Raw genomic sequence first — 22,926 nt, 5'->3', positions numbered from 1 at the left:
GCGTGACGGAGAGTTGTGACCTTTCCCATGGGTGCATCCCAAGTTAGAATGCCCATATGTTGACTATCAAATCTTACAGGTTTTTTCTTTATTTTCTTTAATGCGATCCCAAGCTACTACAGTGTGCTGCTGCTAAACATTACATTTTTTTCTTTCCCTTTTCCACCCTTTAAGCTCTTTCGGTTAGTATTTCTATTATGCATCTTATTGATTATATTCCTGGCTTCAGGTGGCTTTAGACTTCCACATAGATACTGGTTTGGTTTTTTTGGTTTGTGGGGTTTGGGTTTTTTTTGTTTTTGTTTTTGTTTTTTGTTGTTGTTTTGGGTTTTTTTTTAATGCACTATAAGAAATTAGTAGGCTTTTTATTAAACATCTATCTGTTCTCTAAATACTGTATAAAGACTGAACACAGTACCACAAATAGTGAAACTGTGAATGGGTTGCTTACTTCTGAACAACACCTCTTCCACTAAAGGATACTGACTTTATGGCATTAGCTTCAGAAGTCCTGTCACATTTCTATTCAGCTAACTTTAAATCTACAGCTTTTTATAATTTTAGATTTGTCATGATTCTTTCTATATAAAAACTCATGAATAAATACTATTTTTCAATTCTTTACACTTGCAGCACTGTATATAAAATTCTGTATTATTTCATATAATGAGGTGGGTCAGCGTTTGAAGCATTCTAACTACTGACAGAACATAATAATTTTCCTTCCTCTTCCTCCACTATTCCAAAATCAATGAAAAAATCTCCACAAGATTAACGGTCTGCAGAGCCTCTCACACAGTCACTATTCTTAAATGCAATTTAACCAACACAACCAAAGCATTTCAGAATCACTCTACGATGTAACTACATTGTCTCACCCCTTTCTGAATATGCAACAGAAATATTTCATGTGATTCTGTGCATTGGAGATCTGTAAAACAAATTTGTAAATACTTATCCTGTAAGCCTCCATTAATATGGCACAAAATTAACTATACAAACATTAGAAATTTAACTAGGATCTACCAGAAAATTTACTGGCAAGCATTACTCTCTGGATAGAATGAGGATATGGCGAATGTAGTGCTCTTGCTGTTTGCTGTGAGTGAACACACAGCATAATGCTAGCTAACGAGACAGTGCTGACAACTGCTTCATCAATAAACGTAACAGGCTTGTGAACTCTATAATGTATGAGAGCAAAACTGACTTTCCCACTGCACTGGAATTTAAATGGGATTTCTCTTTGCTAATGTTCCTTATGAGAACAGACAACTTGGACAATTCTCATGGCTAATCATGATTACATATACACACGCATTTTCAAGAGCGTAATAATTACAGGCAGGTCAGACCAATGCAAGCAGAGTATGTCACTAAATCAGACTGGTCTTGCTTATGGAAAGAGAGGTCATTGTTGCTATCATTTTCACTTCAGAATAAATCACCTGTCAATTACCTTTCATGTCCGAAGACTGAGGCTCAAAAACAAAAAAAGAGTAAATTTTAAAATAATTCATACAAGCCCACCCTCCTGAGCTGCAGTCAGCTTCATTCCCCCTTGTCCTTTCACCATGAGCGTTGTAACACTGCTTTTGATTACTTTATCCTGAAAGACTTGTGAAGTCAGAAATATTATTGCATTGTCCAGGTAACTGGTAAATGTCTCTCTACGACAGCTCTTGTCAGCGAAAAAATCTTTCCAAAGGGCATAGATAATGTTTACATGGAAAAAACCCAGATATCCGTTGGCAGATGAGTAAAGCAAAGAACATACTTGGGGCACGAATATGGAGTAATTACATGTAAAAATTACCTTTCTAAAGAATTTGACTCCTGCAGGATAAAATTAAAGTTTAAAACTCTGTTGTAAGAATAGGTATTTTACACTTATGAGCACCGCAGGCCTCAAGCAGCCCCCAGCAGTCCGTATCGGGAGTTCAACTGAGTCAAAAATAACCGAGCACAGCAGCATACCACTTTTGCACAGCTGGTGCTGTAGGCAGTGTGTGGCCATTCTCCTCTCCCAGAAATACTGAAGACTATTTCTCAACTCAGACATGCTGTAGATAAAGCACACACCTGTGTTTTCTAAAGCTGTATGCCCTATTTTGCTGCCAACTGTATTGCAGAGTAATAGTCAGAACCACCCCGATTCCCTCATTTTTCTTCTAGCTGCACGGGGACATGTCCCTGGGGTGACAAACACACATGGCTAGTGACAAGGATCATCCCCGCTACTTTTAAGGGGATCATATGTGTGGAGGTCTGCTGAAGAGATGAAGAGGGGAAAGGCTTCTTTGCAGGAGGGCTTTATGAAAGCTAGCCCTAATCAAAACATGAAAGAGGTTTTACCGCTAAATGACTTCTTAGCTGAATGAAGATAGAAAATGTGATGCCTTAACCTGATGGCCATAGATCTTTATGACCAAAAAACCAACGAAACACTGCAGCAAATGGTCACTTATCAGAATGAAACCTGGAAGAAAATGTTAAGAAACTGCAACCCTAAAGCCAACTTCTGTTAACAGTCCAAAGATTGAAATGTTGGAAGTGTTAAAAAATACACAATTGGCCTCGTAAAGCTCATCAATACCTTTCCCTTGTTTTCTTGGAGGTGGTTTGTTTGGGTTTTTTTTGGTTAAGCTGCAGAATGAATTTTAAGAGATTGTCTCAAAAGATAGTCAGAGAGATGCTGAAAGAGAAACAGAGGTGATAGTTAACCTACCTCAGAACTGGTTTCATATCAACTGTGTTAATAATACAATGTAATTTCATCATCCCCTACTCTCCCTCTGTTTCAGAATGAGTATGACAACAAATATGGACATAGTATAATAGTGTTCCCATGCCATTACTCTTTCTTGAGTGATCCAATAAAAAATTAAAAAAAAAAAATCCCTTTTTTCTCTATCAATTTGTTTGACTGCAGCAGAAGTCATGCTGGGCAAGATTAAAAAAAATAAACAAAACAACAGCAAAAAAACCCAATAAATAAACAAGTCTGAATCCCTTAAGATAGATGCCTAAACATGGGGCCTAATTAGGGAAGATAAATTCTGGCATTAAGAGTTTGACAATAACCCCAAACAGGATCTTCTAATATGGCAATATCCACTCCTGACAGGCACTTAAAGACAGAAACGACTCAGGAACATAGGCACACATCTGCCAGCATTACCTGTTAGTAGATATAATTCAGGCCAACTGGCAGAGCTGCTAAGGACAGAGTTCATCTCACTTTTGTGCCAAGCACCTGTCCTAAGCTAGCCCTGTCACCCTGCAGCCAGCAGAGAGGCAATTTAATCCATCCTAGCTGAGTGCCTAAGGCAGCTAGGATCAATTTTCTCACAAAATACCTTTCTCTCTCTCCACTGATTATAAGCCTATGTTTTATTATGGCATCAGGTGCTGCAGAGGTGCCATCTTTGAAAGACAGCCCCCCCACTCTGACCTGTTATCGATACTTGCAAACCACACTCTAACAAAGGCTGGAGTAACGCTCATTATTCGTACCCGGCATCAGAGTGGATGGATCATCTTCCATGTGTCAGAGGAAAACTAGGGCTAAATACAAGTCTGCTGCTTCAGGGGAGATAGATCATGCGTGCACTTAACACACACCTGTGCGTTCTGGCGGCTTAGCCTAACATGCTGAAAATTAGGCAGGGTATAGACTTCACACTGAAAACAAACGTGTGTGTCGCACAGCACAATAACCTAACGTGATACTATCTCCACAGTGGTCTAATTATGTTAGATCAGTAGTACAACTGAGCAAAAAACCTCCACACCTCGGCAACTCTGACTCCCAAGAAAGCCCTGTGCAGCCCGCCCGCCTGCATTTTTAGCACAGTACATCTGCGGCATGTTCCAGTGCCCGAAGCTCATACGTGTCTCATCTCCAGCTGATGTGGCCACTGCAGCAATCCTCACCTAAAATGTCACTTTAACAACTCATCAAAATCAATACATCTGTCTCAACATTATGTTTTTTGACAGAATTTCAGTTCACTGATGGCTAATGCTAATCATTGTATTTCTTTCCATTCATCTAAGCAAGCAGTGAAAACTCTGAGGTAGAATCATAGAATCACAGAATGGTTTGGGTTGGAAGGGACCTTAAAGACCATCTAGTTCCAACCCCCCTGCCATGGGCAGGGACACCTTCCACTAGACCAGGTTGCTCAAAGCCTCGTCCCGCCTGGCCTTGAACACTTCCAGGGATGGGGCATCCACAGCTTCTCTGGGCAACCTGTTCCAGTGCCTCACCACCCTCTCCGTGAAGAATTTCTTCCCGATACATACTCTAAATTTCCCCACTTTCAATTTAAACCCATTACCCCTTGTCCTGTCACTACAGGCCCTTTTAAAAAGTCCCCCCCAGCTTCCTTGTAGGCCCCTTCAGGTACTGGAAGGCTGCAATAAGGTACCACAAGTCTCCTAAATTTTACAACAGAAGAAGTGGATGAATGCATTTCTGTTGGGACTTGTGTTTGCCGGCAGTTAGGAAGTGTTCAGAACTGAAGTATTTGCTGAAAACAGAGGCGGCTGAGGAAAACACCATTTGCCTAAAGGTCTGACAGAGCTGGCTTGGGCTGTGGGGAGTAGCAGTCTTTACAGCAGTAAGGAAAGGTTCTGCAAACACTGAGATGGCAGAAGGTAAGATAAGAGAAATGCAATAGATGTTCACAGTGTTATCTAAATAGACCCTCCTTTATCTGAGAAAAGGTCCTAAGAAAGGTGTACTTCCAAGAATAATATTAAAGCTTATGGAATTCATCTGTCAGGAGTCTGGTAGTGGTACTAAATTCACCCACATGATGCACAGCAGGGTTTATTGATTTTTGGTGTGGGTTTTTTTTGTTTGGTTTTGGTTTGCTTTGTTTGGTTGGTTTGTTTGTTTTGTTTGAGTCTTTTCCTCTATGTATTTCGTCCAAGTAACACCATAACTGAACATTGTTTCATGCAAACACTCAAGGATCAGAAAACACACATTCTCCCTCTAGGAATATGCAGCAGTTGGGATTAGGAGATAGTGAAGGAGGAGGCAGCATGACACCAGAAAACCCAAGCACGCAATCTGCACTGCTGTACTCCTGTGCTAAACTGAAAGATCAAAACACGGAAGAGAATGATTCAGTATCTTGCTCACACATCCCAACAGGAAGACTTAATCTTGTGCCAACAGGATGGTAATTAAGAAAATGGTAAACGCTGCTGAAGTCTAAGAACAAAAACAGCAATCCTTACCCAGTTACTCACAATTTCATCTGCAATTTTTCAACATTAATGGATATAAAAAGTTCTGACAGTTCGGTATCAGAGACACACTTTTCAAACCTCATTACTTCAACTATATATATATAAAAAATACAGTCAAAAGACAGTCAAACCATGTAAGAAGCTTCTCTTCACTTAGGCTGCTTACTTTACCACAATATTTCCTAAAGTCTTCGCCTTCACTGGTTCCTTATTTTCATCCAGAATCGTCACTGAAAAAAAGTAGTATAGGAATAGAGCTCTGTTAAGCAGTGTATTTTTACGTGGAAGACAGTGTCCTTCTTCATGTATATCCATTATGTCACACTTCAGAATCCCAATACGCCAAGCAACTAAAGGAATTAAGTAATTTGGGAGTTCCAAACTGGATAATCTCATGACCTTATTAACATTCATCCTTAAGTACAAAAAGTCTTAAATAATACTCGTGCTTTGGGGGCAGAAAAAGCTCAAAGTCAAAAAGGGGAAAATATAGAACTGAAAAAGACACCTTCATATTCAAAAATCTAAACTTCCAAATAGCAAAGGACCCTCCAGATGCATGACAAATAAAATAAAAAGTGTGCAGGTAACATAAGTAAGAAATAACAACTAAGATAACTGAAGGCTAACCAAGTTAATGTGAGAAATACTATTAGCAGTATATTAGTACGTCTGGTTTTCAAAGGCTCTCAGGAAACCCAGAAAGATGCTCCCCAGCTGACAAGGCTTGTTCTGGTTCAGCACAAAGAGGTAAAGCAACTTGCAAACTACTCAAAGCCGCACAGCAGGGTAATTCTAGAGTACAATGAAGAATCCAGACCTCCCAACAGAAGCATTTTCCCTGGAGGACACTGGCCTATCACCGTCAGGGAAAGCATCTTATCCTGGTACTGAAGTTTCTGAGGAAAAACTTCTGAAATAGCCTCTTCCGTGCAGTCATCTGGAAGATCTGCCACAACCACCCACTCCACCTGAAGGTGTGGGTGTAAGCAAGGAATGACAGATATCAATTTGGCCTGTGATAAATGGAATTAAAGAAAGTGAAATGACTAAACCATGGAAAAACAGGGAGGGAAGGTTTTGACAGATTGGGCTGACATGGACTTAAAAACATGCTTTTGAAGCCTGGCCAAGGAAAGAAAGCAATGTTCAGCTGGATCTAAATTACTACAAATAATCTTACAGTCTGTATTAAAAAGTTACAGTGGAGATGGGGAAAAGAGAATGACAGATTTCTGACTAAACCTTGCTAAGACTCTTTTATCCTATCTGTCCACTCCTTCAAAGAGGATGGTATTTTTAAAATAACTGAAGAGCCTGCTGAAAGCAATGGCTCAGCACATAGACAAAGCAAGTCCACAAGGCCAGTTTTACAAATCAGTGACTTGGAAGGAGTAACTGGGACAGGAAATCAAAAGGATGAATGGAAACACGAAAGACACTTATGAAAGACAACATTAATGCCATAAAAAAGGCCCATTTATAAACTGTAAACATGTTTTTCTTAATATATTTTTAGACGATATACGAACAAGTGTAAGAACACACTATCATTAGATTTGGATAATTTAGGTTCATAACACAATGAAAAATACCCACTCACATGTAGTTTTCAATGCTTTCTCTCCTGTTTTTTCCTATTTTTGTAATACCAACATAATAAGGAAGGGAGATACTATAATGCTCACTCCTGCATTACTGAAGAACTGACTCAATTCTTCAAAATGTGGGACTTTGCTCCAGTTTGAAAACAATGCAAAGAAATTATCTGGAAAGGGTTCAAGCAGATGAAAGGGAGAGCACAATATAATGTCCTATTTACAGCAACAAAGGTAGAAATTAATATGGTAACTTAATTCACTTTTAAATGCAATTTGTGCCACTGTACTTTGATTATTATCATGAACTACTGCTTTTTGTTCTTTATAGTCTAAAAAGTCAGCAAAGGAATCGGTTTATTTTAGCAACACCGTGACAGGAAAGAATTTGGCTGTGTTTTTTTAAAGAAGTAGATTTTGTGACTTTCTATTTATATCACAGCATAAATACAACATAACTTCAGCAATGCCCAAAACCATTAACAGCTGCATATATGATCTAAACATAGAAAACCTACCTTCTAAATGGCATAAGGCTCTCTTCTGAGCAACATAGTAACGGCAGCAAAACAACACAGAAGTAGGTGACAGCAAGACAGCTGCCAGTACAGAGTGATTTCACATTCCAGTATTTTATGAATGGCTGCATTACAGGACACAATTGGCCTCAAAACAAAAACTGACAGAGGTAAAGTTCTTCCATAAATCTTCAGTGAGTTTTAGTGCTCATGTTCTGTTTCCCTTTCAAGGCATGCTACGGACATTTCCTTCATTCTGTCTGAAGAAATTATTGACTTATAATGTTCCAAAAAATTCATAGAAAATGTATATATTCTTGCCAGTCATAATTTTTTTGTAGGCCTGACTATTATGTAATAGTATGTGTGATGCAATTAAATTCTTCCATGCTTCCCTATTTATTACAGCTCTGGACAAACATCATGGCATTGGTTTAATGTTGTTGTTAAGATACTACTTGTCTTCATGCCATAACTGTAAATGAACAAAACCCCAGAGCTGCTGAAAAAGTTCATTTTCTTTAATGTTCACCTCCACTTCTATTTATTAGAAGAATCAAAAAAAAAGCTTAGCTCTTTCTGCCTAATGATGTGAGAACTTTTCCTGAACATTTTTTGATCCGTAATGTAATTCTTTTTCAGGCTTTAAGTACTTCTCAAAAACTGTGTTAAAATCAGGGTTCCCAGGTATAATAATATTTTTGCTTTCTTCATCCCGTGGCTGCACCCTCTGCATGCGAATACCTTCCAGACAATGAGCGCTCATCCTTTTAACGGTGGTCCACAGCCTACCATTTCTCCCAGCTGGAAATAAAAACAGTCCACAAGTACTGAAAGATAATGTGCTTAATAACTGTCTCAAATGAGCCCAAATGCTTGTACAAAAAGGCAGAAAACTGACTGATTTTCTAAACATATGAAAAAAGTATGAGATGAGTTCAAATAGAAGAGTTACACCCTTTTCTAGTAGCATGTTTAGCACAGTCTTACCATTGTATCCTGGCACTGGTTTTCCTGCCTGTCCAGGTGGAGGTGTTGTAGAGTTCCCTAAACCAATACAGGAAGCAGTAATTGCAGAACCAGATTCTGTTAAGAGGACACAAGTGCTGTCAGTTAAGTTTGTTCTTGTTGTCATTAGGTATTTACAGGTTCTAAGTTTTACTTCCAGTTCATCACAGCAAAATAATAACATAAAAATCCTAGACAAGCAATGGAAGAGTTGTCTTCAGCACTATATTTATGTCTGATCAGCATGGTCAAAACTATTTTCAGTTCTCTTGCACTAGGAAATTACGGTTGTTTTTGCTGTGAATTTTCTCAGCTTCCACAGCATTCATCTGCCACTTCAGAAGTTGCTAAATGACTATTAAAGTGGTAAAAGAAGCAAGAACAAAATTACAGGAATTTGTGGCTGTTTTACGTTAGGTGTTAGGAAGTAGCTGCAAATTAGCGTTAACATAGCATAGTTAAACCAGGACTTAACTCCAGTTCTTGGACACAAAATAAGAATTATCAACCCTCAGTGCTAATAGGCTAAAAAGTTTGTTTGGTTGCTTCCCCATCTTTCCCTGTTCCTCCTTCTACATAATGCACATTCCCTGCTCAATCACAGATCTTGCTCTTTTCTTCCAACAAGCAGAACACCCAAGCTACAATTGGTGGTGATACAACATCCAAATGATCTAACACTCCCCATCCGTGATCACACTGAAAGTTGCAGGAAGAGAAACAATATATTCAACAGTTTGGGACCTTCATTTTCTGCACAGTATCTATACTGACGACCTTTTTTCTTGTTTTCCTTGGAACAAATTGAAAAATGGTATTTTTCTTAGAGAACAGTGAATTGGAAAAGACAGTGCAAGGGACAGTTTCTTTTTTGATTGTGTTAGGAGAAAAAGAAGTGGCAACACGAAGTATATCTTAGTTTACATGCTGCATGGCAAGAGGTAAAAACCCTAACAGATTAGGTGAGAAAGGTATTCTCCTGTCATCAAAACACAGTAATTAGGTTTGCTACTGAGAGAGAACACAGCATCATTGTTAACTTGATGTACCAGTAAAATTTGGATGTATGGGAATTGGCAAATGTTTCTAGTCAAGAGCTCTCAATCAAAAAACCCTGAGGGGAGAATCTCAAATTTCTGAAAATTAGTTTGGATTTGATTGACCCTCCGATACACTGCTAATGAAAACAACATACATTTTAAAGGAAACTTCATCATACTAATTTGTGTGTATTTGTCCCTGCTTTGTTGTCCCTGGACCACAGTGAATAAGACTAAGTGGAAGCCCGCTTACTCTAAACAAGAATCACAAGTTCTAAAACCTCATGAATGGGTCTTTATAACCACTGCTATTTCTTCTCCTGTCTTCTCAATTACCAGTGGATATATCATTTTCATATTTACCCAGTGCTCTAATCTATAAGCTGTACACTCAGCTCCCATGGGTCCCATGGGACTTCTTATATACATTAAAAAAAAAAAAAAATCAGTTTTGGTGCTTGGACTAGATATTAATTCAGAGAGGAAATCCCAAAAGCATCTGCTCTTTGTGTTAGGTTAACAGTTCCTGAATGCTAAAGATTCCCTTACAATGCAGAAGCATGAAGGAGTACTATCAAAGGATAGCATGAATCTTTGTGCTGTACATTTCTTGAGAAATCAATGCATATCTTCCGAACAGGATACTAGATTGAAATATCAATTTCCCAAATCTTTCAGAAAACAGCAACCTCTTTCTAGGACAGCATTTTTTATGACGGGGGGGGGAAAAAAAAGTCTGACTTGAAAGTGGAATTCAATTCAAAATCCTACTGAAAAGAAATCATCACTGTTCAAAAGAATACAGAAAAATAAGTACTGATGAGAGATCCTCCTTACCAATTACGTGTATTACAAGTACTGTGTGGCCCTTTTATATATTTCCAATAAGCCAAGTTCCTTAAGAATCTTTGGTTTGAATTAAGGGTGGTTTCTTCACAATTCAAGTCAGGACCTATACACAGGTTACAAGATTCAGATCCAAAAGTTAAAAAACAGCAACAGTTTGAAGAAGGAGAAAGCTTGTTAAACGGACACTGTGTTATGCCTACCTCTTACACTGGGTTTCTGAATGTACAAAGAGACATCCCTTACCTGACACTTACTTGTTTATAGTTGCAGTTTCTCCGAAATTAATGCACAGTGTCTAGACAGATTCCCAATGCCGAAGTCTTTAGGAACTTTCGTATCTTTAACGTAATGAACAGAACAGTAGATCTGTCTTCTAGTCAATCCCATCTGCAAACATTTAGGTGCTAACCTTCCACTCACTGTGCTAGCAAGTCAGCTTGCCCTCTGGCTGTAGAAGGCTTTTCAGGGGCAACTGGATCATAAAACCAATTTTCTTTTTGCATAACACCTTATAATGTGACAATGAAACAGCTATTTTGAAGAGCAATGTTTTACAGTGGAAGAGCAATGTTTCACAACTACTCTGATAACTACATTCAACATCTGCTCTGAGTTACGATGCAGTGAATATATAGACCTCTGAGAATAATGAAAAGCACTTCACTGAGTCTTGGAAGAGACAGGCAGTGAGAGACCATCTTAAAATCATAGCTGTTAAAGCGTCCCAAGTCTCTACTTATGTTCTTCCTTTCAGGATAAGGATCGATGTAAAGAAATAGCCCTCAAAATTCAAAGATGTGACCTCCTTTGTTTTGTCCCACTCTACAGGTAACTGACAGATATTATTTTAAAGATATTTCAATATCATTGAGCTATATTGGACAGGTAATGAATAGTCTGATAGAGGCATTTTTTGTTGCATTTGTGCCTCTGAAACCAATACTTATGCTAGAGTAGGTGCTGCTGATGCAGAACTGAAGAGCGCAGGCTGTAACGAGTTCCAAGCGGAGTCTGTAGGGGTACGCCTGACAATTCATCAGAACGCTTCTGCCTGCACGTGTGCCTGACTTGCAGAAGCTGTGCTCTGCCGAATGATGCAGAGCAACAGCTAGTAAGCTCCGTGCTTAAAATAATCTTGCTCATTCACAGTCGACAGTCAAGTTCAATCAAAATAAAGTTTTGAAATAATTCAGGACTTTAAAGGTGAAAAATGCCCTGTACCACTTATATTCCTGATACATTGTAATTTCTAGTCCATGTCTCATGTTCCTTAACATAATAGATTGTCACATTGCTGAAATATTTTCTGGTAGGAAGTACTTAGGGAAAATACACTGCGTTCTGACATTAATATTTGAGTTTGGGCTGCGCTAAGTGAGTAATGTAAGGCTGTGTGCTTTGAAGTTCTTAGGATGCAGTGGATAGATACTGGAAGCATGCAAAAGAGGTGGGAAGTTGTTATGTAACAGGAGACAAAGAAAAAGGAGCTATTTTCATACATTATGACACTGAGGAATGCAATAAATATAATACACAAAATTCCTACTATGGCAGTGTTGTTTTCAGCCATTCTCCTGGCAAAGTTGTCATCTTAGTTGAGGGGAATTAAATGAATTACTACAGGAGGGTCTATGGAAGGGACAAAGCTTAAGCAGTGCCCAATAAATCCATCCACACAGCCCAATATGCAGCTCCAAGGGGATTCCTTGTACATGCTCCCTCCACACAGTGGTCATTTTAATTATGGAGAAAGGGGGGACTATAATTTTGCCATGAAGTTTTCTTCATGTCTTCCCTGGAAGAGATCTACACTTTGCACAGCTCCAGGTTGGTGCATGAGACATGATTTAGTATCAGTGTGTAGAAAGACCAAGGACACCAGGCTAGTGCCAGGTATTTAACTACAAACAGTCTGATGCTGATTATCCATCAGCACTAAAACAAAGAGATGACACATGGCCACTATTATCCCGGGGCAGTAAAGAGCACAGAGGAGAAGAGGTTGGATAATCCCAATGCAATATGATGTGTGGTGCTGGGCTGTCAGCTGGCAGACTGCCACAAAAGTCCACAGTACAACTGCACCCACATGGTTAGTGTACGTAATTTCAGTATATGTAACTTTTTAGTATATGTAATTTTTTAGTATATGTAATTTTACCACCTTCAAAGGGTAAAGGCTAGTGAAAATTACTTTTCAGATCTGTGATAATTACTCATTTCCTCTTCATTTTGCTTAAGCCTGTCATTAAATGAAGTAAAATTTAGTGACAGAACTTGTATTTACTGAAATGTATTCTAATATATACAGCAGGGTACTGCACAAGCTATAACAGGAAGTGAGAGGAGCCACAAGGACACAACAATGACTGAAGAATCTGGAGAACCGTAAATTCTTAAGGATTCCCTAATTCAGTTTTATCAACTGTCAGAAAGCAAGTGTGAAATTAAATCCAACTCACATATTAGGCACAATTAAGTTAGATTAAAGACAATCTGTCATTCTAAACTGTGAAAGGCTTTGCTGGCTAGTAGTGAAACTTCAAAAACTCATCCATGCATCATCACTTGGTATTTTATTTCACCCATTATTTCTAAGGATTATGACAGATGCAGCAGAAAAATTCTTGAATGGTGATGGTAATTATAATTTATTTTTCCTCCATCTGACAGCATTCTTGACTTAACCTTCTTGTGACTTAAGCACATGCAGCATAAACACAGTAAATACCAGGTGCATACAGAATGCCACAATATGGTAGGTACCAGGGGTCTATCTTAGCAAAACCCACAAGCAATATCAAATTTTAGGTGAGGTATGCAAGTTGAGTGATTTGTGGTCAAGATTTTCATACTTGTCATACAAGGAGTTTTTCAACTCCTTACCCTAGTTCTACCTAAGTTTGTAAAGAATATGCAGTAAATCAACTGGGAAGAATGTCAGTTAAAAAACTTTCCTGCGCCAACATTATTTAGAGAGATTATCACACCTACATTCTCCATTGTACAGTACCAGCAAGGGTGCTCAATCAACATCAGGGCCATACACTACAGACACCACAGAAAGTGGTTACTCCCTGAAAAACAGCACAGACAATAGCTAAAACAGACAACCATGTGACAGCCATATTCATTTTCATTATCCATTATATGAAGACAGATTTTGTAATTAAAATGCAGAACCGGACACTGCACAGTTGACTTGAGCTAATTTAAATGCACATCAGTGAAGATAACTGTAAAAAAAGTGCGGTCTCATCATCATTCTACACCTTGGCTGTATGTTTCCATCTTTCTTTTTCCCCCCATTTTCACATGGAATTGGATTAAACTGACTTAGATTTATTTAAAAAACTGTTACTCTTTCTCTCAGCCACGTTAGTTTTTTGCCTAAATCAATGCTCCAATTCAGCTCGCCATGTGACCACACGCATGGTAGGAGTGGCCTAAGAGGAAGGGTACAAAGGCAGTGCCAGAGATGGAGGAGGGAAGGATGCTCCACTCCTTCTTTCACTGATAGTTTGCACTTCACATAAGCTTAGACCATTCACAGATCACAGCTGCACACGGCCACCACTGAGCTATTTATCTCAGTATGTTTAATTCAAAACAGGAATAGTATCACAAGTATTTCTTCCCTCACCATCAATTTGTCCATTTAGTTTAATTCCTGGTTTAGGATATCACTTTAGATTGTAAATGTCAAATGTAGCACACGTACACATTTAAGAGCTTTCATAAGCCAGGTCATTTTTCTGAAACAGAGCTTTAGTGACAAATAGCTTTCTGAAAGCTCATCTATGGAGTAACTCTATTGGTTTAACATTATATCAGATCCTAACCTGCCGAGGTGCTGATGAATGCTGCCCACCTCATCTGGGACACTATCTCCAATCTTTAAAATTAAATACTGCATTCTATTCAGTGTTGCACTAATTAAAGTCTAATCATATTGAAATAAAAGGACAAGCATTCATGTATTCTTACGCACATATACAGCACCGAGAATGACATCTTCAAGCTTGTCTGCACAATCTAGGAATTCCAATGTTAGTATTAACCTGATTGTGGAGCCATACTAATGTGTACAACAGCTGTGTACAGCCAGCCAGAAGCAGCGTTTCCCTCATTTCTTCCAAATGTACAGAAGCAGAGGTAAAAAGAAATCACAAAAAAAAAAAGCTAAAGGTATTTGAAAATCTGAAGCCTGCTTGTCAAAATAAAATCCATTTTGTTTACAAAGCAATAAATTTCTGAAAGTACCTGAGTCTCCATGCTTACTCTTAGAATTTCACATCAAAGGAGAAACCAGCAATTCTTTTAGTATTTTCTAAATGCTACAAAGCACCTGTAACCATAATGCATCTATCACCATGAATACATATTACACTTGTGAAGGCCAAATACTTCTTGTATAATGGTTCTATTGCTGTATTCAATCCACTCATAAAAACAAAATCAACCCCCAAACCCACTAAAATTCCTCCAAGACTCCCTTTCACAATCCTATCCAAACACCGTGCATTTACAAACTGTGCCATTTGTGGCGTCATACACAAATGTCTCTGTAGATTTCAAAGCACATCCAAATAAAAACTCCAGAATAAATATACAAAATGTTTATTCTATACAAAATGTATTGAGCTGCAAAGAAGCTCAAATTAGTGTAGTTAAAGGTTGGTGGGTCATGAAAAATATTAAAACCAAAGAAGGTAGTAAGTTTACTTATCACAAACTGGCCAGCTAGTCATAAAGCACCAGAATGCTATGCATTCCTTCTGCAATGACACCAGGCTCCTTTGCCTCCAAACGGGAATTAATACCGTTCATCTTGTAAGTTGCCTACAGCAATACGACAGCCAAGATAATCAGAGGAGAATAGAAGCTTTTTGGTCATATTTTGAAGATGTCAGATGGCATGTTTAAAGATGCATTAAGTTGGGCAATGCATTGAACTATGTTATATTTTCAGACTAAAAATTAATTTCTGATTTTTCATTTTCTCCTACTGTAACTTCATAACTGATACATGATCAAATACCAGAGATAAATGGAGATTATAAAAAGTAATTACACATCTCAGCACTAACCATTTACTCTTAATCACATTGGGGAATCTTAATATATTGAATGCATGGTAATACTGCCAAGACTAAAAATACAGATAAAATTACTACTGTGCTATTCAAGTATTTTCTTCTGTATCAGGGTCTAACATCTTAGAAACTCATGTTTTTTCCCTTTCTACCATCACTAGGCAGTCTTATATCTTGCAAAGGATCGTTCCTTCCATGCACGAGATCCATGCAGCTTACTACTAGCTTTCCTGTTCTCAAATCATCAAGAAAATCTACTTTCCACTAATGAGGACTTTATTCTCTAAACAATAAAAAAGCAGTTGCCATGCAACAAGAATGAGATCAGCAATCTGCAACATCTTCACACACACACACAAACTGGAGGTCCTGTCAAAGCTCGTCTCCCTTGGGCAGATGAGGCTGCACTATTTGTATTTAACATACCCATTCCTAAGGGTGTCCCCTCTTCTTCATTTGCCTATTCAGTGCAGGCTGAACATCGTTCATGGCTGAGCTCCATAACTTAAAACGGCTTTACAGTTCTTTTATTGTCAATCATCTAAACCACATCAATGAAATTTTAAAAAAGGAGGAAAACATTTATAATACTTCATTCATATTAATGCCTGTCCCTAGCTGCATGTGGAAAGACAATCAGAAAAGATTAAGATTAATAAGCACTGAGAAACTGAAGTCAAATGGGAACAGAAAAGCTTAATACATACTTTTTATGAGTTCTAAGTAAGAAAATGTCAGGGCAAATGAGACACAGTGGCTACAGCACAGCTGATACAGAATTTGGATCAACACAGAGGAGGTGCTGACCAGTGGGAGGAAAAGAGAGAACAGCCAGGAGGAAAAGAGAACCTTCCCTGCAATTTAAACAACAGCGGTGCATTTTCTTTTTTCCCCACTAGAAGGACCTAGTGTGCTTACTGACTTAAGCATGCCTAAACTGCAGTCAATTCCATAAACACAAACAAAAGGGATCCATCTTTTGTTCAAGCCACAACACTGCTGCCATCTCTGAACCAGGGCCATCTTTGCAATGTGGTGCATTTCCCAAAAGGCATGGGAGAACTGAAAGCCATGTGAAATATGCTTCTGAAATAATCCTCAGGAGAGAAACAGATTTGGAGGAGAAATCCGTTTCACTTCATGAAAGAGAGGAGACAGTGACCAGCACTAAAGGCCATAATAAACCTACGCAGCTGCAATGATTCAAAGCAAAACCAGCTTAGAGAATACATATAGAGTACAGACATACATTTTCAGATGTCCAACACACACACAAGCAGAACACAATAATGAACAAGACATTTCTGTAAAAAAAAAAAAAAATTCTCAACTGAGCAGATACAGCCTAAATTTCTGAAGGAGAATCCATTTTGCATGGATTCCACAGAGAAAACTCATGAAAATTCAGGACTAGAAGGCAAGTATAGATGACTGTAAGGCTGAAATGCTACAGAGGGTAACAATGCAGGAAAGGTGTCTCACCCACTGTACTAAGGCCCGTCACAAACGCTGTATGATGGAGGTGGTATACTGTATATGGTATATACCATATACACACTATATATGGTATACTATAGCATGAGCAGAGATGCAATATTTTAGCATTAGATTAACAAGGATTAACCAATAAAATGCCTCATTCTGATTACCAGCAGTCTTCAACACTTAACTCTCCTCCACCCACCTGGAAACAGAGTGCTCTGAGGTAAGGTTTTCACAAATACGTAGTTTTACAACATTTCCAAATAAAGTCTCATTTAAGAAACTAACTCTAATGTTCCATGTGACTGCCCACATAAAGGTCCAAGCAGTTTATATTATAATGAAACACCCTCAACAACAACAAAAAAAGGTGGGGTGGAAAGAGAGTGAGGCTGAGGAAATTTCATCACCAATTCCAGCACATTCTTGGGACACACACACAGACTGAGGGCTCCAACATCCCATGCTGAGGAGGAGCAGGTTCCCCCACTCTTCCTCCACATCTGAGTGGTAACATTACTGGAGTGCTGGGACAGAGAGGCACCAACTGCTCTTCACAGGTTTAAGAGACTTGTTGGCTCCCCCAAAACAATTCAGCCCAAATTACTTGGCTCATTAGAAAACAAAAGTGTTAAATCCTAATTTAAAGTCATGTCACTCCTTTAAGTTGCTAAATTATTATAATATAGGAATTGTAAGAACAATCAGTGCTCCAACCTCAAGAAAGAAGCCAATGATCAGGACGAGTTAGGAAAGAGTTCCTTGATTTTGACACAGACTAGCCAGACAAAGAAAAATATACATACAATTCTGTTCTTTTTCCTTTCTCTGAAGCTAATGGTAAAGACCACAGTACAGAATGAGACAGCAACACACTACTGAAAGGTCAGTCTCTGCCTTGACAGTGCCTGTGGCCCCTAAAAAAAATTTCCTTCTCTCTCTCCTTCAATAAGAAAAACCAAAAACCTGTTTGAACTGGGTGTCCTAACATGACACTGATGGAATCAGACGCTACCGTAACTAATGACATGCTGTCCACATCTGTACCAGCCTGATTACTGAGCAACAAACAATAGCTGAAAATCTGTATGTTCATACCCTTAAGGACAGAACACAAGCCTCCAGGTACAGACATGATAAATGACCACTTTTCTCCTCTTCCTGTACATGAATACCTGTTATAAGTTCAGTTATCCAGAAAATTATGCTCAGAGATCTCTGTAATTCAGGGTTTCAGAGCTGCAAAAGTTTCTGCAGAATAATTCCCACTTCTGATGAACTGTTCTGCAGAGTATCAGCTTCCACTAAAAAAAATATGATCCTAGTCTTGACAGGATCCACATGTCTTTAAGAAGCATAAACTGTATCTGCGATGAGACACCACCTGAAAATCTAAACCAGTTGCCTGGACTTCGGAAGAAATCTGTTTTGTCTCTGATCTCAGCTCCAGATGCTTGGGATCAATAACTCCAGGACTGCATTGCTAACACTAAGAAAAAAAAAAAAAAATCCAAGAACTGACTCTCTTTGCGAAGTAAACAGCCACCCTTTGTTTAGCTCACCTTTCCTGCTGCCTCTTGATCTGAAAATTTCACTACATTGAAGGAACACACTTGACTGACCTGCATGGGTTTGAATGGAGCAAAGCATAAGATGACTGAAGAACAAAATCTGGAATTCCGTTGTCAAATGTGAGGAGATGGAGGTCTAGACCGACCAAGGTAATTCAACTAAAGAACAGTTCTGTGGTAGGAACTTAGAAAATTAGCTAACAGAATTCAGTTGCAAAATCTGTCTTTCCAGATTCTCACGAGAAGAAGATTCTGCAAAAGGTTACCAAGACAAAACAGTTGAAACTAAAGACTGGGGACCTCATCATGCTGCTTAGAGCCCACATTAATAAACTCTTCCCCATACATGACTGTGGTAGGAAGTAGTTCATTGAAATATATTACAGGGAGTACACTTAACTATGATTCCTATTTTTTTTACACTGAATCAAATTATAAAGTTGTTGGGTTTTTTCCCATATTCCTAATAAAAAAGACCTGTATAACCATTATTGCTATGTGGAATTACATACTAATAGTATATCCTAATAACAGTATTACCAACATAGCAGCTGCATGTTTTCAAGGAAAGACATAGAGAAGGAACAAGAACAATTTTAAAAGTGACAGACTATATTAATTAATTGTGCGACAGAACTTGGGGAATTCCTACCAGTAAATTTTATCACACTAAGTCTCAGAGTATCCAAGATCCGATTACAGTGTGTGCATACTATAAACTTAGTTTTCCAGCAGCCATAATGTAGCCAACACTATGTGATTTTTGTCCCAGTGCCTGCTGCAGACACCCATTTATTAGTAGGTAAGGCAGCTTATTTCCATGAAAACAGAAAACGTGCACAATCTTCTTGGTTCTGCCTGCTAGTAAGATGGCACTCAAGACAGCAAATACCCCCAATTTGAACCTCCTCCTACACTTGCATGCTCTGTAACTTTCACTCCTATAGTACATGAGCTTATCTTTATCTTACTGCCTCAAATCCTACTTGTTGCTCATTGATCCCGTGACATACATTTCACAGCTTGTAAGATGTGCTGACTATACTTGTAACACAAATATTAACACTTAAAATAAGCATTATTGATGAAGGCATGTTGAAATAAATCAAAGTTTTAATCAATCAGGCCTTCGAGGTGTAGCTGCTTTGAAGTCCCCTAATGTACTAATGAAGTAATGTTTCAACTCATAGTGAATTCAAATACTCCATAAATCTTCCAAAAACAGAATTAAAGAAAACTCGACCTACATTTCTTTGCTCGTAGTCACTTATTTCTAATTTCAACATACGGCAAAGGGACAAAGACCTTTGGAGTTTCCTTACTAAACCTGAAGAAGGAAGTGTTTTACACTTCTTTTTTATTTTATAATTCATTTGTTTGTCAGCCTTTGTTTCCCTTCACTCATACTCAATTCCATCTCCAAGTAATGATTCAGTTGCTTCTCCTGTCTACAAAGCTGATCCCTTCCCTCCTCCTCTCAGTCATAAACAAGGGAATAGAAATCACCTCATTGTACAAGAAATACTTGTACAGATACTGGATTTTGCTCCTGCTCTATTTTCTGCTCTAGCCTCAGTTGGAGGAGTCAACAACTAAGACATAACGCATAAGTAAACACTACAATATTCAGGTAGAATTAACATGTTTTGCAATGCTTTTGTTTTGGAAGAATGCAGCCAAACGGGGGAATTCGTAACAATTTGTCAGATTATCAAAGGTCAAAAGGGCTTTCATATCCAGAAGTAAGTCAGAAGCTTTCAATCTCGGGCATAACAAAACAGCAATTTATAACTTCAGGTGCAATTTAATTACAAAAAAAGGTATTTCATAAAATACAATAGTTTTGTTATTTTTAATTGAATTTTGTTATTTTAAAATACCGATTTCTAAAACTTACTAGCTCTACATAAATTGTCTCGACCTCTTCCTGCTAAATAAAAGTGAGGAGATACTTTCAGACTCCTGAGTCTGCAGGTAGAAGTGGTTTCTCTTTCCATAAATATTTAAATAGGCAGGACCAAGTGTGAAAATAAAAAATTCAAGCAGGAAGAATGGGTTTTGGAAGGGGTCTCAAAAGTGACCTCAGGATATATTTAAAAGACAGCATTTTTAAAAGGTGTGCATATATATAAAAAGGCATTTTATGATGTTTGTGTTTAAAAGAAAAAAAAGTTTGCATCAGTATTTTTTCCAGGTGTATTTTTATATTGTTTGCATGTGCAACTAGTCTGTGACAGAAAATTTGATAGTAAAGGAATGTTTCAGATTTAAGTTTTTTGCACATATATTTTGTGTAATTAAAAACAAACAATCTAGACTCTTTGGTCTTTAATATTGTTCTGTATGGATCTCATCCAACTTCTATTGGTTATTTTGGAACATCCCCCACCTTATTTCACTCGAAGAAGATTAGATAGATTGGTACTCTGATTCCTTCATTGCAGTCTATGTGTAACTTTGCGTAAGTCCCAGTTGAATTCTGGATTAAGGCTTGATCAAATGTATCTCATTGTAACTATGGATTAATGTGGGCTTTATTTTCATTATTACATAATCAGATTCACATTTGCTTCTTACATACATTATTACTATTTAAGCTAGGGAAGTGTATTACAAAAGCTCCCTTCTCGCATCTCTACTTTGCCCCCTTCCAAGAACACCTCTTCTATTTTCTGTGCGTCATTTTGACATGCAAATTTTCTCTGGTCTCTATATGGAGAAAACATTTTGATTCGTATGATGAGTCAGATAACAGATACATAAGCATAAAAAGTGGAAAACTTTAGTTTGCCTATAATATATCATATGCAATGAAATCGGTTGAGGAGGTTTAACATGCATCATTTTTATTAAAAATCCCCAAACCTTAGATAAATACTGAGAAAGCACTGGAAGACGGTAGTATAATTTTTTAATTTTACCTTGATTTAATCTGCAAATTAAATCTACAAAACATGAGGGAGAAGACCTCATATATATCGCTCACTTCTCTATGATCCTAATGTCTGTAGGCAAGAAGAAGCCTCTGTGAGGCAGAATGAGCAATTAACTGAAGAAGATTAAAAGATCAAATAATGTCTTTGACTACTAACTGAACTGGCAGTTAGCAATAATACTGTATGTAATTTCATGTGCGTTTTATCTGCCTGTGTCTCTGCACATATATACAATTGCCTATAGCTTTGACATATACTTAGTGCAAAGGTTTAATGTTACTGAAATAATGCAGCTGTATCTGAGGTACCAAGGAGAGCTCTTACACAAGCATGTGGATGTAATTGTACTCAGTGTGTAGAGGTGTTTGAGAGTCTTTTCAAAGAAAACCATGAGCCCGTCTCAGTGTATAGTATGTTTCTTGACTTTTATACTCATTGTGTGGTCTTAAATTAGATTTGTATAACTTTTAAAATAGAGAACAGTCAGGTCTGGTAAGTGAGATGAAATAGAAATGCTTCCCCTCCTACTGTCCTGTGTTCCTGACTTCCTTTGGGACTAACATGTTCAATGCTCAGGGGGAAGAAGCAGATCCTCCTCCCTCTGAAAGGCTTTGCCTTCTCCCAGGGCCCAGCAGCCAGGGCAGCAGGCGAAACCAGCCTTCCTTTCTGCTGTTCAGTCACCTCTTTTTTAGCAGAATACAGAACAGATCCCATTAAGTGTGGAAAAAAACAAGCAGTTGTGCCACATTCAACTATTTCTGTCACTTGGTAAAATATTGTTGAAAGTGGATTTCTGACCTGGAAAAACCTTTTCAAACCAATACTATCATATATCAGTAAGCTAGGTTAAAGCTGTAAGGTGCTGAATGTGAAGTATTTTACAGAGTAGATAACTGGCTGTTTCACTTCCTATTAGAAATATTCAAGGTCAGTGACCAATGACAGAATAGAGGACCCAAAAGTTCTCGGTTGAGTTCTGAAAATATCTCCTCACTCTATTTTACAAACAGTATTTTAAAACACTCACCAGTTTGCCACCAGTGGTCCAAGACTGGTACCTTGAAGACCTTTTTAGACCATTCTAGAGTGTCCACATCACAGTGCTCACCAGCTACAAATAACATTCTGAACCTTTAAATAAAAAAAAAAAGTATGTATCTTGATCTGGATGGGGAAAGGAAAACAAGAAAACAAATTCAATTAACCTCTGTGGTTGGTTTCACAGAAGAGATAAAGAGAAAAGGGGAGGGAGAACTCTTAATCCTTTTACGCTCCACCACACCGAGTGAAAATTAGAATCTAAGCAATATTACTTTATGCTACTTAAAATGTCATGTAAAGGAAGCTTTAATTTCAAAATGCAAATACCCTGGTAGACCAGTGGCAAGCAACTGTCAGCAGAAGTAAAAAAGAATTAAGTTCTCTGTACATGGGGGTGTAGGTAGAGATCTGTTAGGCAAAATGTAAGAATGAAATACCAAAAAAAAAGGATCAGAAAAAAAAAAAAAAAGGAAATACCTGCAGCATAACTCTTAGCTTTATGCTCTTAATAATATTCCTCTC

At 38.0% G+C, this 22,926-nt stretch overlaps 1 protein-coding gene across 1 annotated transcript in view; it reads right to left on the bottom strand.

Annotated features, from left to right (window-relative positions):
* Positions 1–22,926, bottom strand: part of ACSS3 (acyl-CoA synthetase short-chain family member 3) — a 78,197-nt gene that overhangs the window by 13,024 nt on the left and 42,247 nt on the right. Inside the window, exons 9-11 of the mRNA XM_010160585.1 lie at positions 22,391–22,494; positions 8,372–8,467; positions 5,432–5,495 (exon numbers count right to left, since the gene is read on the bottom strand). Coding sequence (XP_010158887.1) covers positions 5,432–5,495; positions 8,372–8,467; positions 22,391–22,494 — 264 coding nt within the window. The remainder of the gene's footprint in view (positions 1–5,431; positions 5,496–8,371; positions 8,468–22,390; positions 22,495–22,926) is intronic.

The sequence above is a fragment of the Eurypyga helias genome, unplaced genomic scaffold, assembly GCF_000690775.1.
Source record: "Eurypyga helias isolate BGI_N326 unplaced genomic scaffold, ASM69077v1 scaffold3211, whole genome shotgun sequence".
Classification (NCBI taxonomy): Eukaryota; Metazoa; Chordata; class Aves; order Eurypygiformes; family Eurypygidae; genus Eurypyga; species Eurypyga helias.
This window is presented reverse-complemented; position numbering and strand designations above follow the sequence as displayed.